A 15,279-nucleotide genomic window follows, 5' to 3' on the forward strand; every position below is an offset into this window, starting at 1 on the left:
CGAGATTACACACCGGACAATCTTACACATACAACGCCACGCAAGAATCGCGTGAAACCATAATAAAGCAAGATTTATGTCTGGCATTGTTCCCGTCTCCAGCAATATCGCTCGCCCCTGTAACAGTCAAGCACAATTGAGCACGGTTGGTAAGAATTGCAAGCAAGATGATCAATACAATTTACAGCGAAGGTGAAACATATACAGGCAGATATTACTTACTGATAACATGATAAAAGTTAAAGTAACGTGACATACGCACCATATACACATGGAAAATGTTACATTAAAATACTATATTTAAATGTTACATGTATATTTGCATATGCCCATTTCAGGAAGGAGTGAATGGCTTCTGAATATTATGGAAATTTATAAAATATTTATACAATATTGATCCCTTGCTTCCAATGCCCATTCAAATCAATGAAGAAGTTGTTATTGACCGTGCAAACCATTTGGCAATGCTCATCACCCAAAAGTCTTTAAGAGTTTGTTTTGAATCATTGAGTAAAAAAATATATGTACATGGTTTGACCAAGTTATTTTTAACCGTCAAGTGGTATTCTATATATTTTATATTCATGTCTTCATGAAAAGGGGTCTACTAAATCTTAAAATCACTTACCAGAGCTTTTAATGACATGGTTTTCTCAGGGATAAATTACATACATAACCTAAAAACACCTTCATCGCACCATAATAAGGGCAGGAAGCACTCTTTCTTTTCTAATCGTCAGCATGCTTGCACATTTTTTGAGCTTCTTAATCCTCCAATGAATGTGTTCAAGCGTTTGATCATACACTAACATACCTAATCGATCACTTAACATTTTTAACATTGTTTTTGTTGCGATTCTAAGAATGAATTTGTAATATTATCATGTCGTCCTGCTAAATGCCTGTAAATGCCTGAGTTCCTGTATGTGTCCTTGTTCTGTATTTGTCCCAGTCGTCGTCTGTGTTGAAGTTCAAAAAACATAAATTAATATCGAAACATTCAATTTCCCATCCAATAACGTTTATACGATTGGAGCCGAGTTTCAGTTTCTTGTAGTCCAACAACATCTTATATTTCGGCTCAGTGTGTTCAGACGAATAATTTTCTGCCCGAGCACACTCATTCTGAATGTAATTGAGTATTCAAGATCAACCTTGATGTTGCCCTATAATCTCAGACATGTATCAGTCAAATTTAAGCCACCTATAAGCAGCGATGGCTCAATGGAGCAATTATAGTTTTCCATCCAGGAGTAATACAATTTGCGCAATTTCCGTTTTTGACCTTCTGAATCTCAGAGATGGGTGTAGGCATCCATTTCTGTGAAAACAAGACCATTTCGGGTGGGTCTGTTCTCATAGTCATTTGCAGGAAATATGGCTAAGTAAATTATCCAATAATTTTCAGCATTGTATTAATATTGATGATTGCTAATTTGTTCGTGACTTCAGCTGAGTGAATGTGATATCCAGCTCTTAGTGGCTGATACAAGACAATATCCGACCAGAGTGTCTATACAACCTGTGTCCATTTCTCCATCCTCTCCAGAATAATAAGGAAAGACCTGTCTAGTGCCAAACTGAAAGCTCTTGCATCTGTGTTAAGGAGGTACTATTGTAGTTTATTCATCTGCCATCCCCGCTAGAAAAACCTTATCATCTATAGTGTAGCTCTACAGTTACGCCAGCAATATTTCTATCATCGAACAAATTAATTGGATTGGGTTTTGGTCAAACTTTTCCTTAGAGGTTTTCCGTTTTTTTCATTCAAGCCTTAAGAAGTGAAGAAAAAGTCGACATCTCCCCGATGGTAAAGCACCACTTTAATGAATTGTTCATCCACATTGCATTAAGCTAACATGTGCTCAATGTATTTATTCATAGTCACCATACTGAATGTATATGCTTATGTATCTGTCACTACTTCATTTTTCGACACTACATATATATGACCCAAATACATTACACTGGTTCTGAACAGGTCACATATGCAGAAAATCCCGAAAAAACATTGTCACCAGTGTTAATATAAAAAATATAAATGTTGAAGATGACAACTTGAAGAAATAAATACTCACTTGAAATAATAATGAATGATAAAATAAATTTACGTTGGATAGATTGACGAGGTCGTAACGTAAGTACATACACAGGTTATGCTGAAAATGTTTGGTCACGTGATATGATGGTGCCACCAGCGGCCGTTTATCTCGAAAGTGGGCTATTGAACATGTTTATTGATACACTACCCATGGTTAGTGTATAAACCTCGAAAGATGTGCGTGGCATGGTATACAAACACAGAAGAATATAGTAGAAAGTTTAACCTGCATTAAACCGTGGCAACCAGATTTCAGTATGCAAACGACGCTCAAGCGTGATACATCAAATCGTGTTATTCCGTGAAATATTTTTTCACACATTCTGTAGATAAGATAAGATAAGATAAGATAAGATAAGATAAGATAAGATAAGATAAGATAAGATAAAACTATACTTATCATAAAGATACAGTTGTCACACGCAACGTAATATTACCGTAATTGGTATAGTACAGGTGTGATAGTTCAAATACCAAAATGGCAACAGTAACATAAAGACTTCCCTGGCGGCGATGGTAACATGCGAACACGAAGCCAACAGATGAGGTTTCAACTGGTACTGGTATTATTATACTCTGCAAACATCAAGTACAATAACGTGGTAAAACTTCACTACTCCAATAACCAGATACTTAAACCCCATCCGATCTGAACTCAGTGCTGAACAACTCCCCTATATATACCACCACTGTCTATAAATAGACCATTACATCAGCATACATAATGAGTCTGGAACTTACTACAAATTTCTAGAATGTTCCATTACCTTCTATTGTCTCCTACAATGTTCTAATACCTATTCAACCGTTTTCTAAAAAAATATCGAATATTACACCCAGACACAGTACGGTTCGAGAACATTCTCAGTGACACGGAAGTGGTAAATAAGTCGTATGCGACAACAGTAAAGAAATATTACTGGTACTTAGATATTAGTATATTATAATTAGATAATTAAAATATTACATTTCCATGAGTTTTTGTTTAACATTAATAATAATGATTTCTTGTCGTATATGATGTTTTTATACATTTTTCCGTGTTATTTGCTTGTACAACATGTTCAATTGATCTCGGAAACGTTACGTATAATCTTACTCTGGCATCAGTATAAAGACTACATGATGTGAAAAAGTGTAGCTCATCTTCAATAATATAACATTTTGCATATTTTTTTTCTATCTTCAATTTTTATTTTGGGTTTTTGGTGTCTTCCAGATTCAATGATTAATTTATGTGCACTTATATATACTCTGGATATAACAGTGATTGAGTGATATAATGTGCCAAGCGACTACAACTTTTTCAGGATTTCATTGTCACGTGTTTAAAATAAAATAAAATGGCGGCTTAATGGCGTACTCGGACAATTACCACGTGACATTGAACACCGCAAATAGTCATTTTTTCACTTACGCCATCACAAATACACAACCATTAATTAGTTCACTTACGTCAGCATTTAGTGACCGTATTATCAATAAAAATGTTACTTGTCTTCGGTCCAACAAAAGCTTACTTACTTCTTAAAACAAATCACAGCGATAATGCGTAATAATGCGTCGATTGGATTCTACCGCTGTTGAACGTCATCAAGTACAGAGGGGGGCAAGGGGGGATAGCTGATACAGGATACAGGAAATAAAAAAAGGCATTTTACGTTTTTACAAAAAATAAAATGAAAGTTCCATATACAGTAAAAAATAAGGTTTTATACTTTACAGATAAAAGAAATTCCTAATTACATTTCACATTTTTATAATATATTTGATAATTTGTGTTTAAGATTCAAAATTGGAAATGGCGTAAGAATTATAACATTCAATGTGCAAATGATTTATACACTTACGAAAAATAATATCTTTGTACAAATTACGGACGAATAAAATAGCTGATTACATTTTACACCTTGTCCATGTATACGAATTTAAGTTTTTTTATTTATTTAAATTACATTATTACGAGAATAAAGTCAATTGATTACAGCTTACGAAAATACCCCTTGTCTCCAGGACGATACTGTGTTTTTTGTCATAGATTGTCTCATACCGAAATAAAGGACGCCACCAACGACGTCTCGACGGCGTCTGTAAGACTGTATCGGTGTATCCTCTGGGGCGGACTCCCGGGCATTTTCACCGCCTGGCAACCCGCGGCGGTGAAAACAAAGGCCCAAAACTCGCAGAAAACGGTACTTTGGGGTGATTGTTGAGACTCCTCTGAACAGTGCAACAAGATTAGCCCTACGTGTGTAACATATATAAATGTGATTGTTCGGGATTACTTCAAAGTTGAGTTTGTGTTGTTTTCTCGAATTTTCACCGGCTCGACCAGTGTTCCACAGCAGCGCGCACAGAGCCCATTGAAATGCATGGTACAGTGGTGCGCGTCTTAGCAACGTGGAACGTCTGTGACGTAGCTCCGCCCCCGAGGATAGACTATACATGAACTGTAAAACTCGGAAGGATCGATCAGGAAGAAGTCGGGGAAAATGTGAGATTTTTTGGAGAAATTCAATGCATAGCATTTAAGTTTCATAGTTTAAAATATTTCTAGCAACTGTGAAAATATGATACGAATCTCCCTTAGCTTTCATCAAACATAAGTCACCGTCGGTGGCGTTATATGTCTGTATAATACATGCTGGAAAAGGGCTGCAAGAAAACAACATGATTGTCATCAAATATCAAACATGTAATACATACGGTGTGGATTAATAGACACGACTTTGTGAAATAAACTATAGAACACATATGACCGATGGTTACTTACTCGTAACTGTATACCACAGCGCGTCAGTAAACAGAAGTTAATAACGTTTTCCGGCTTTGGTTGACTTTTAATCAGTGGATCATATAAAAGGATTAGATTAGAACTCCTGGTAAAAAAAAATCAAATGCAGCAATGAGACATAAACGCTAATCCATAATTTAGTATAAGCGTGGCCCATCTTCACATCTGATGAGATACCTCGTCACCTGCACAAATAGATAAGTAAATCAATTACCTTTGAAAGATGTACGCTAAACAATCTCGGGGACATCGCTTTATTTTCCATCCGCGTCAGTTTGTGTTATAAGTACATGTAGCAGTAACTTACAACTTCCTTGTACGAAGAGAACATGTCTGGTTTGTTTAGTATATCAAGTTCGTGTGTGAAAAGTGATTTCATTACGGAGTCTTGAAGAGGCCCTTGGACAGCAATATCTAGCGCCCCCACGACTTCCCAAACAAACAGTTTCAAATATTGTTTAGTGCGAATTTCTTAACTGCAGTCTAAAGTTAGACACTTCTACAAGGTAATAGGTGGAAATACGTCATCGACACTGATTTATAAACGTGTTGAAACTAGAAAATATTACGTCGGCGTAAGTTGCGCCTGGTAATTAAACAATTTAAAGATCACATTATCATGCGTTCACACCAGCAACTCTAACAAATGGCGTAAATATGGTAGTCATTGAATACTGTTACGCACAAACACTGACTCGTAGATAGACAATGTTTCAGTTGACCATATATTCATGTTCGTTGTGTGCTTTTTCAATAAAGCAATAACAGTTCTGGACATGTAAAATGTCATATTAATATACAAATACATTAACTTGGTGGAACATGAAGCAAATCTCTATGTTGGAACTAATTAGCATCATTAGTATACAGCCTGAGGTCAAAATATTAACCTAAATTGCCTTAAATGTTGACACACATTGCCAGACGACTTACTTTAAAATAAACTTAAATACACAGTTGACTATGACATCCAAGTTCATTTTGAAACGCTAGTGCACTTGCAACACCCTGCGCGAAAGGTCACCGGGCTGCTTCCGCTATTTTGAAATCTTATTACGCCCGCGTAACGTGTTCTCGTTAGTTTATCTCCACGCCAGCGTAAAGGAGCGCAACGTGAACACCGTGTACGGGACATCAATTTCACCTTCTTCTTTTTTCTAATAGATTTAATCCATGTAAATACTGAGTTGAATAGGCCATGTGACACCAAATGAACCTACATTTGGTAATATGTTTAGATATCCATGCGTATGCAAACAACACCTGCTGAATAGTTGTTTTTATTTAGTCCAACCAAAAAATCACCTTTCAGCCATTTACACAGTGTTATTATAAAGCAATTGACGTCTCGAGCTGCCATCGTTATGTGGATATTAGGCAAATTCAATTACCTGTTATACCAGATCATATCTGTATTTACTGTGAAAAACGTCTTTTTAACTGTCATGTTAATTTAGCTAGTTTTAGCTGAACCGTAATTGCACTAATTCAAGTTGTCGTTAGAATAAAGTATATCCCCATAGTGATGAGATTGATGAAACTTTAGCTAAATTACTTTTCTGTTAAAGCGCGGCAGTCGTTACCTGCGCATGCGTCAGATGGCCATAGCGAGTCATTGTTTACAAACAAGCGTCCACCCATGAACCTTTGCGTTTTTAGCGCGTGTTGTTATCGTCGCTTGGGACTCAATTTCCGCGCGTGCGCTGGTGACGATCCTCCCGCTTTAATTTAGGTATGAAATCAAATTCGCATGGCAAGTAGCTATTTCAACAACTGTATTTACTTTCTTTCTTTTTTTCTCCATACATCATTATGTAATCTTTTGTGTGTTTATATCATGAAAACAAAAACAAAAATACCAAACAAGAAAACATCATTTAAATAAAAAAGACACCACTGATTTAAGGTTAATATCCCAATATTCAAAGTTTAAACAATTTTTACATGGTAACACTCGAAAGCACCACAAAAAGTAATCACATTATTCTAAAACATGCTCTCCAGTGACGAGGCAGATTTTACTGTACACAACCTAACACAGTGGTCCAATCTCCTTCCCAGAGGCCTTTGCGCTTTACGCAATAGTGCAATAAGTAAAGGCGCATCGAACTGTGCGGAGTTCGACAGTGGTCGTTACGCGGCCATTACGTCATTTGACATCACTAGAGGGCGCGATTTGGGGCAGAGCTGAGTGAAACGATAGAATTCTTGCCGCCACTTATTTCAGTTTGAATTGTGAAATTTATAATATTAAAGGTTTTAATTCTGGTATAACTTATAAATGTGCCTTTTTTTGTTTCATTCTATCGAAAATCTGGTGTTTTTGGTGTTTAGGATGGCGACTGGACTGAACTGGGCAGCGACCAGGTCAAAGGTCATATGATTAAAAATGGCGCACGTAAACAAATTTGTTTTCGCGTAAACTTGTTCCGCGGTTGAATTTATAGAAATCTGCAAACTGTTTTTCTTGAATTGGAACATCTGATATTTGTCTCTGCATTAAGTGGTATCACAGACAAGTTCCTTATCGTCTGGACTGGTTCTAATATGGCAACGTCGAACAAGACGGAGATACAGCCCCTTACTTTGGACATCAAATCGAAACAACCCGATGATCATGATGGGAAACCAAGAGAATGTCGTCGTAAGTTTGATTATATTTTCTACTTCACTTATACAATGGACGTATTGTACACTTGCCATGTTACAAATTGGTCGTCCTCCATTAGAGTGGTATTGCATTGTAAAAATCTGGTCGACATGCTACAGGCTGATCGCGCTCTGCAATTTATACATCCACAGACGACAACGTCATGGGAGCATTTTTCGCAAATCGGGAAATAAAAGTCTCGATCGGGAGACGATGCACAATTTATAGAAGATCCGCGCTTTTAAACAAGTTCAATAGCAAACTCTTCACTCAATTTGAGAGGGGGTTACCAATGTTTGAAATGATACAGGTCTCCTAATTGGAAGACAGTGCTTTTGCTAAGTTGTGGATTATGCTGCTAGATTTAGGAGGTCAAAATGTCTATAGGTTGCAAGTCTTAAAAATAGCCAAGTAGCCAACTGCCTCCTTTTTACGAGACCACTCGGGAGATATACGTCAGATAACTTAACCCAATTTGTTCACACCTAGAAAATTTACTGTAAAATATTTTATTTTCGCTTGGAATTAATTTTCGCTGAAGGAGTGATTTCAGTGAAAATAAAATCCAGCAATACCTTTTTTCTATATTTTTCCTTTATATATTTTAACTTCAACTCGCTAAAAATTAGTGTAAATAAATTTCATACAAAAGACCCAAAAAATCTTTTCAGAGAAAATTAATTCCAGTGAAAATAAATTATTCCACAGTATTTAGAAGATAAATCTCTCTGATTTGAAGATGATTTCCATTTTGTGGAAAAGATCCACTTTGTTGGGTGGGAAACAGACTTTGTGTCATCACAGGATTTGCTGTCTCAGCACAGACTTGTGTAATATGACGTCTTATTAGCCGATTTTGCCTAACACGTAATAATGATAATAAAATTTGTGTTTCTAGCATATTTTCAGGTTTCAACTAGCTTGAAATAGAACGTCTTTGAATGCACTATGAACAAGGAACTGAAACGTAAACTGATTTATGCAATTTAAGGGCCATTTTATTTCTACAATATTTCTAAATTTCATTCATCATTATTTACTAAGAACTCACTATAATGTTTTATTATATCGGTAAAATATGTGCCGACTGACAATTGACTTTGAAACGATCGTAGTTTCAAACAAACTCCTGGCACTCCTTGTGTGATATGCATTAGATAAGTGTAGAGAGCATGTCATCCTACAGCATCAATGAATAAAGAGACCCACTACAATGCCAATCTTATATGTAACACTTAGACTTCTATAGATAACAATATAAAAACTTGAAAGGCAGGGTTATTTAGTAGTGCCAATGGTCAAGTAATAATATTCACAAGTTTAACAAACCTGTTCCCTTCATTTTTATAAATATTGTTAAATTTCAGTGTCGCTTAAATTAATAGTTTTATAAATATTCATTCAAAATGAAAGAAACAGGTTTGTTGTGCTGTGAGTAATTTTAAAATCAAAGTAAACACTATCAATATCATCGTAAAAGTTTTAAAATTTGTGTACTCAAAGTTTGGGAAAGACAATTTATGTTAAAACAAATTCACCTGTCAGCATATATTATTTCATTCAGTATTTATTACAATAGATCTTTTCACTGGGGTAGACATAATTAATTACCTTTCTAATCTAGAATTTATCTGGTCATTGCATAAGTTTTCAGCAATAAAATAACAATAAAATTTAATTAGTATAACATTTTTCATTTTTAATTTTCAAATTTACGAGTTATACATTAAAATTCTATGTGCATAGAACATTATGGAGGTTTATCTTTTGAGACTTAACAAAAATAAACATTGAAAGGATTGATGATTATCTACTTTCACCTGCTGTTACCTACTTTCTGAATACTGTGTGTCAACAAATATAATTTACTTGTTTGGTTGGGCCTTCTTGTCAAAACATGAGAATTTGAGAGTTTCCTCCGAGATCTAACTAGAATTTAGGTCTAACTGAGGATGTGTGTTCCATTTTAGATTTAAAATAAAATGTTATAACAACCCCTCATTCTGTATTTCATACCAGCATGCTACTAATGCCTGATATTTCTAAGAATAAAATTCAACTGTCAACTGAACTAGAATTAATTTGTGCAAGTATTTGTTTTCATACGTTAAATCGTAAATTAAGTCATGAAAACCAAATACTATGAGGTTGTTCTGAAAATATTGCAAAGTGTGTACAAAGGTAGTGCTGTGATTATATCGACCAACGTGTAGCAGAGGTTGATGTGTTTCTGTACTTCCTGTGTGCATATTTTGTGGTATTTTCATGATAACCACATTATTAAACATTTTTTTCATGCACAAAAGTTCTCATTCTCATTTGAGACCAGCGTTCTTCAACGTTTATTTTTAAACGCTGTTAAACGTTAAATAATGTTCTTCGATCGTTTTGCTAACATTCAACGCGTTCGACAATCGTTAGTCAGTCGTTGCTCTAGCGTTACTTAGTTGTTACCAATTGCTCGCTTTGCAGTGAAGAACTCACTAGCGTCCTGTCAACGACCGCTGAAGGTAACCCTAACGCACATAAAGCGTGCGACTGACGTCAAATTAACGACCTAACGTTAGATACACGCTCAACACGCTCACTTAACGTTTAAAAGTTGTTCGTCGCGCTCTAGTGACACGTTAGCACACGTCAATGATTTCCAGTGGTATCTTACTTGGTCACTCATTACACGCTCCTCGTGCGTTAGGAACACGCTAGTCATATGTTAGGGGCACTCGTTAATCGAACACTGGATGTGTCTACCTCGTTCCAGAACGCTCGGAAATTGGACGATTGGAACATTCAGAGAACGCTGACCAAAATGTTATGGTGTGACAGGGCTAATAAGCCAAAAACAAAGTCTGAAAAGCTTGATGGATAAATCAGTGCCTGCTCTCGGACAGACAAGTTTAATCCACACCGAATCACCCAGGACACATACATTTTTTCCCTGCACTTTGTGGAAAGAAAAGCTCCTACCGAGTTGCATCCAGACCCAATATGGGCGACTGCGAGAGTAGTTGAATGCCGCATTATCAAATCGCAGAAGATAAGGTCGTCACCGAACCCGGCCAAGTGAACTTGTTTCGGTGACGACCTTAGCTTTTTCCTGTCATCGTTGGATCAGTGGCACATTAAATAGCACTGTTAGCGCTAGGTCATGACAATCATTAGCCACTGTGACAGCTAGCATGTTATGTTTTTTGTCACATTAAGTTGTCATTAGCCACATATAAATTGTAATAATTGAATTTATTATGAATGACAAAAATTATATTATCAATATATATTATTTCCTTGTGCTAAATAATTGCATGATCTTGTAATTTCAGAATTTAAGTAGTTATTTTGGCTATCATTAGTCATTTGAAATTTCAGTTACCTGTAGTATATGCATGGAAATATGTAGAGTGTTAATGCAGAAAAGTTAAAATCATCTGACAGCTGAATTCTGGAACATTACTTAAAGTAACCAGGTAATTTCAAAAGGATCGGTAAAATTACAACCAAGTTTGTTAAGTCATATAGCAACATCATTTTTCGGATCGTGATGTAACAAATCAAGTTCTTCCTCAGGATTCAAGTCATGCACAGCTGGGAAATTATAAGAAGCACTGAATTTATAAAGAAAGTATTTGAGCTGTGGCATCGTCATTCTATCAGCCATGGTCACAAACATGAAACAAATACAAGAAATCACTCGGAAATTTAACACACCACACTACTAGTAGATACACTCACGATTTAGCGCCTTTTTGAATCAAAGCTTGACCTGTATCACGTGACGAGCAACCGGTTGCTAAGCAAATTTAATAGTCTCGCGAGATGTTGCACAAAACAGAAAATATTTTATTGTTCAAATGTAGCGTAAATGTGATGCACAATTTCCAAATAAGAAAGACATTCAAATGCTTCTGGAACATGTTCCTATATAGTGGTTCACGGATAAGTATTAAAATGCTTTTGTTTTTCAATGTTAGATGTATAATAATGTATTAAACTCCAGTTTTATAGTATTATTTGTTGAGAATAATATCCATTCACCTTTGTTATTTGTTTTTTAATACAGCTAAAAAATATGGAAAAAATCTTTAACATTTCATGTAGACTGAATAGCGCCCCCTAGTGTGAACCACCAATAGAATAATTAACTTGATCGAAAACATTATAAACCATTCGAACAAAATAATTTTCCTGTCAAAATTTTGGTGCAACATTTTGTTTATTTTATGTATGTATTTTTATGTTTTTTTTGGTTTTTTTAATTTTGCGTGTGATCTGACATCCCTATTATCAATATGACTGTCATTAATATTTCTTTTCATGCAGTTTTCTGTTGCCATAAATAAAACATTTTGGTGTTTTTGGTAAAAAAACACAGGTTCAATTTGTTTATTATTTTGTTTTTGAATGAGTCATACTCTTCAGTAATTGCTAAACCTAAATTTGTTTTTAGTCAGATGAAGATTTTGGTTTCATCCGCGTGTCCATCTGTGTATGTGTGCCTTACAACAGCATTTCCTAGGCATGACCGAAGTTGAGTTGGCACAAAGGAGACATGCATGTCAGTTTTTAGCTCCGTTTTTCATATCATAGGTGATTATCCAATGTTGTCCATCAATAATTCCATTTTCAGCTTCTTCTTGAAAACTACCAGCACAATTGCTTTGATACTTAATATATAGATACCTTGGGTGGACCTCTGTCAGATTTGTTCATTTCATGACGATATCTTTAATTCTCTATTTTTGGCAAATTTTTTTGTCAATTTTGGTGAAAAATAAATACTATTTTTAACTTCTTCCCAACACCAACCCAATTGCTTTGATTATTAAATTATTTTTGTGAACAATTTATTCTCGACTTGGCTACCACAATGTTCTTGTAGGACAACAGAGTTATTTTGACCATTAGGTTCCTTGTTAGTTTCTGTTGACCTTTGACCAACTTGTGACTGATTTAGTTCAAAAAGATTTACATCAACTGTTTTTCAGGCATGTCTTGATTGGTTTTATTGAAACATCACACATACTGGGTACTGATGCACATTAGTTTGTTTTTTGATTTGATACTAAATGGCTGACTGGTGGCCGTATTTGTTTTTTTCCATGTGTTCTTAACCATTTTTCACATAGGCTTTGTCCAGTGTTGTTGAAAGTAGGTACAAAAACAAGACATAATTAGAGACATATAGATGACGGCCATTTTATTTCCCACAAATACCGTCAACATGTCATGTTTTTGTCAACAAAATTGCAAAATTTTTACATTTCATCAACAGTTTCTCAGGCATGCCTGACTAAATAATATTTAAAAAAAAACTGAAATAACCCTACCTAAATTACATAGAATAAATAATTGCGCTGATTTACATAAAATAAACTTTTTGATTCTGTCCAAAATATTGGTAGGTACGATTACCACAGAATACAGGATTTATTTTATGGTTGTTTTTGGTGTACATGTGTGTAAAACAACCTACACTATAATTTACTTATAGCCAGAAAATGAAAAGTGCTCATGGGTCTAATACTATATTATAATGAAAGATAGTAGGCACTAGTGTGTAGCCACAGAAATTTTGTTGAATATTTTTTTTTTTAAATATATATTATGAACATTGAAAATGATTGGCAGTTGCAATTTCTTACAAAGTACAAGTAATTTATCGGAAAAAGTTCTAAAAGGCGCTCATCCGTAACCTAAGCCGTAACCCTAACACCCCCTCCCCAATGTAAATGTATATGCCCCTCCAGATAACTTTGCATGTGTACTGATGAGTAAATACAAATAAATTTGGGGAGGGACACTGGTGGGGCAAGGCAAGGAACTTAAGGAACCCTTATCTTTATTTGATTCATTTCTCTATCAGATTTGTTGATATTAATTTTTTACTTTTACTGTTATCTTTAAAATGGCTACACTGATAACTTTGTTTATTCCGTTCACAATATGCATATCAAACAGCAGTGCAGATAGTTTAAAGGCAGCGGTTGTTGTGCGATTGTTGTGCCAGATATCGATATCATATGAACCAACATTGCTACCTTGACTGTTGTGCAGACCAATGAGCATAAACTAATACAATGCTGACTGAGCTTTAACTATGTAATTTCTTTGGTGATTGGAAGGTATGAAAGAAGTCATGGGCAGTAATGAGTGCATGTTGTGCCCAGGTCAAAACTCATACTCGTGATTTCCATTAGAAGTATGCATTGGATTGTGGGAAAATCAATGTTATCGACATCGACCACCATCCTTTCACAATCCAGTATTAATTTGGTTTATTGAAACACTTAAAATTCCTCAGATGGAATTAAAATGGTTACACTAACTGCAAAACCACATATATAAAACATACAATTTTTACAAGAATCAAGAATTACTGTCTAAAACACAACAATGGTTAAAAAACAAAACAAACAAACTACAATTGGTTGGATTTCCAAGACTGTATGACTAAAAAAACTTGGAATTCTGACTGTATATGGTAAAAAAATTGTGCCAGTATGAAATATTTATTACTGAAATTAGATAAGGTTGGTGGCACGAATGAGCTCATCAATACCATGAATCAGGACTAGTTTGGATTTCCATTATCAAATATAAAATTTTGAACTTAGTAAATTAGCATATGAGAGTTATATTTGGAAATCCTACTCTGTATGGTGGCACAAAGGAACTCATCAACACCATAAGTTGGAACTATAGTTTTGGATTTCCATCACTGTATGGTGAATGTTGATTTGGAAATAAATAAAACCCTGTATGAAGTAAACACACAAGCTCATCAACATGGGGGGATGGGGCTTGGGGCAGATATAAACTGGAATGGCCCATTACAAAAAAAACTATTGATATTGAATAAATGCAATTTCTGATATATATGCACTTGTTTGTGCTTTTAATAGACAGGGGCTCTGACCACTATCCATTCATCAATTCCAAAAGGCAGAGTTTATTTAAAAATAGCTAAACAAAAAAAATTTTTAGCGTTACTATATTACTTGTTTAAGCATGAAATTTATGCAAAGAATGACTTGATGACCTAGTTATAAATGAGTTTTTCAACCTAGAGGGAGTCCTTGTATAGAGCTACTATATTGTTCATTTTGAGTATGTGCCTGATTTTCAAAAATTTAGATGTTGTTAGCTTTACTTCTGATATGCATTTGACCTACACATATACTTTGTTTTCTACTAATGTCAGTCAGTCAAACTCATCACCATATAATTAACATACAATGCCTGCAGTCTGTCAAGTGTTGACACATGTACTCTCCTATGACCTGATAAAATCTTGTTTGCTGCATATTAATGCATTTTGGTCATGTTTTGAGAATCCTTCATGTGGTGTCTGATAGGTGCACCACCATTAGAGGACTATCAATAATATGTCATTGTCTGCAGGCCAGCTGAGTGGAGCCTTTTGTGAGATTTCTATCAGTGACCTTGTTGTCAATAAGGCCACACTGTATTTATTGTTTGTTACAATGGCACAGTATGTCGCATTAAGTAGACAACATATTTTATTGCAGTATATTGTTAACTCTAACCTTGTTTGATTCTGTTAGTTGTATTCTAAGGCTAGCGAAACAATAAATTTATTGTAGTAGTGTCCGCGTACCAGGGACAACTTTACAATCAATAATTGCTCTTTAATTGAACAATACAATTAATGTATACTTCCGAAAACTTGAAGAAACAAAAACAGATGGATATTAATTTGTGATTACTAGTTGTGAC

The 15,279-nt window shown here is 35.1% G+C and overlaps 1 protein-coding gene across 1 annotated transcript in view; it reads left to right on the forward strand.

The window, feature by feature from the left end:
• The first annotated feature begins 7,274 nt into the window (after positions 1 to 7,274).
• The window catches only part of LOC100366917 (AMP deaminase 2), a 43,926-nt gene continuing 35,921 nt past the window's right edge, over positions 7,275 to 15,279 (forward strand). Inside the window, exon 1 of the mRNA XM_085499266.1 lies at positions 7,275 to 7,539. Within this exon, the coding sequence (XP_085355392.1) occupies positions 7,443 to 7,539 (97 nt within the window). The 5' untranslated portion in view covers positions 7,275 to 7,442. The remainder of the gene's footprint in view (positions 7,540 to 15,279) is intronic.

The sequence above is a fragment of the Saccoglossus kowalevskii genome, chromosome 5, assembly GCF_978046115.1.
Source record: "Saccoglossus kowalevskii chromosome 5, keSacKowa6.1, whole genome shotgun sequence".
In the NCBI taxonomy this organism is placed as follows: Eukaryota; Metazoa; Hemichordata; class Enteropneusta; family Harrimaniidae; genus Saccoglossus; species Saccoglossus kowalevskii.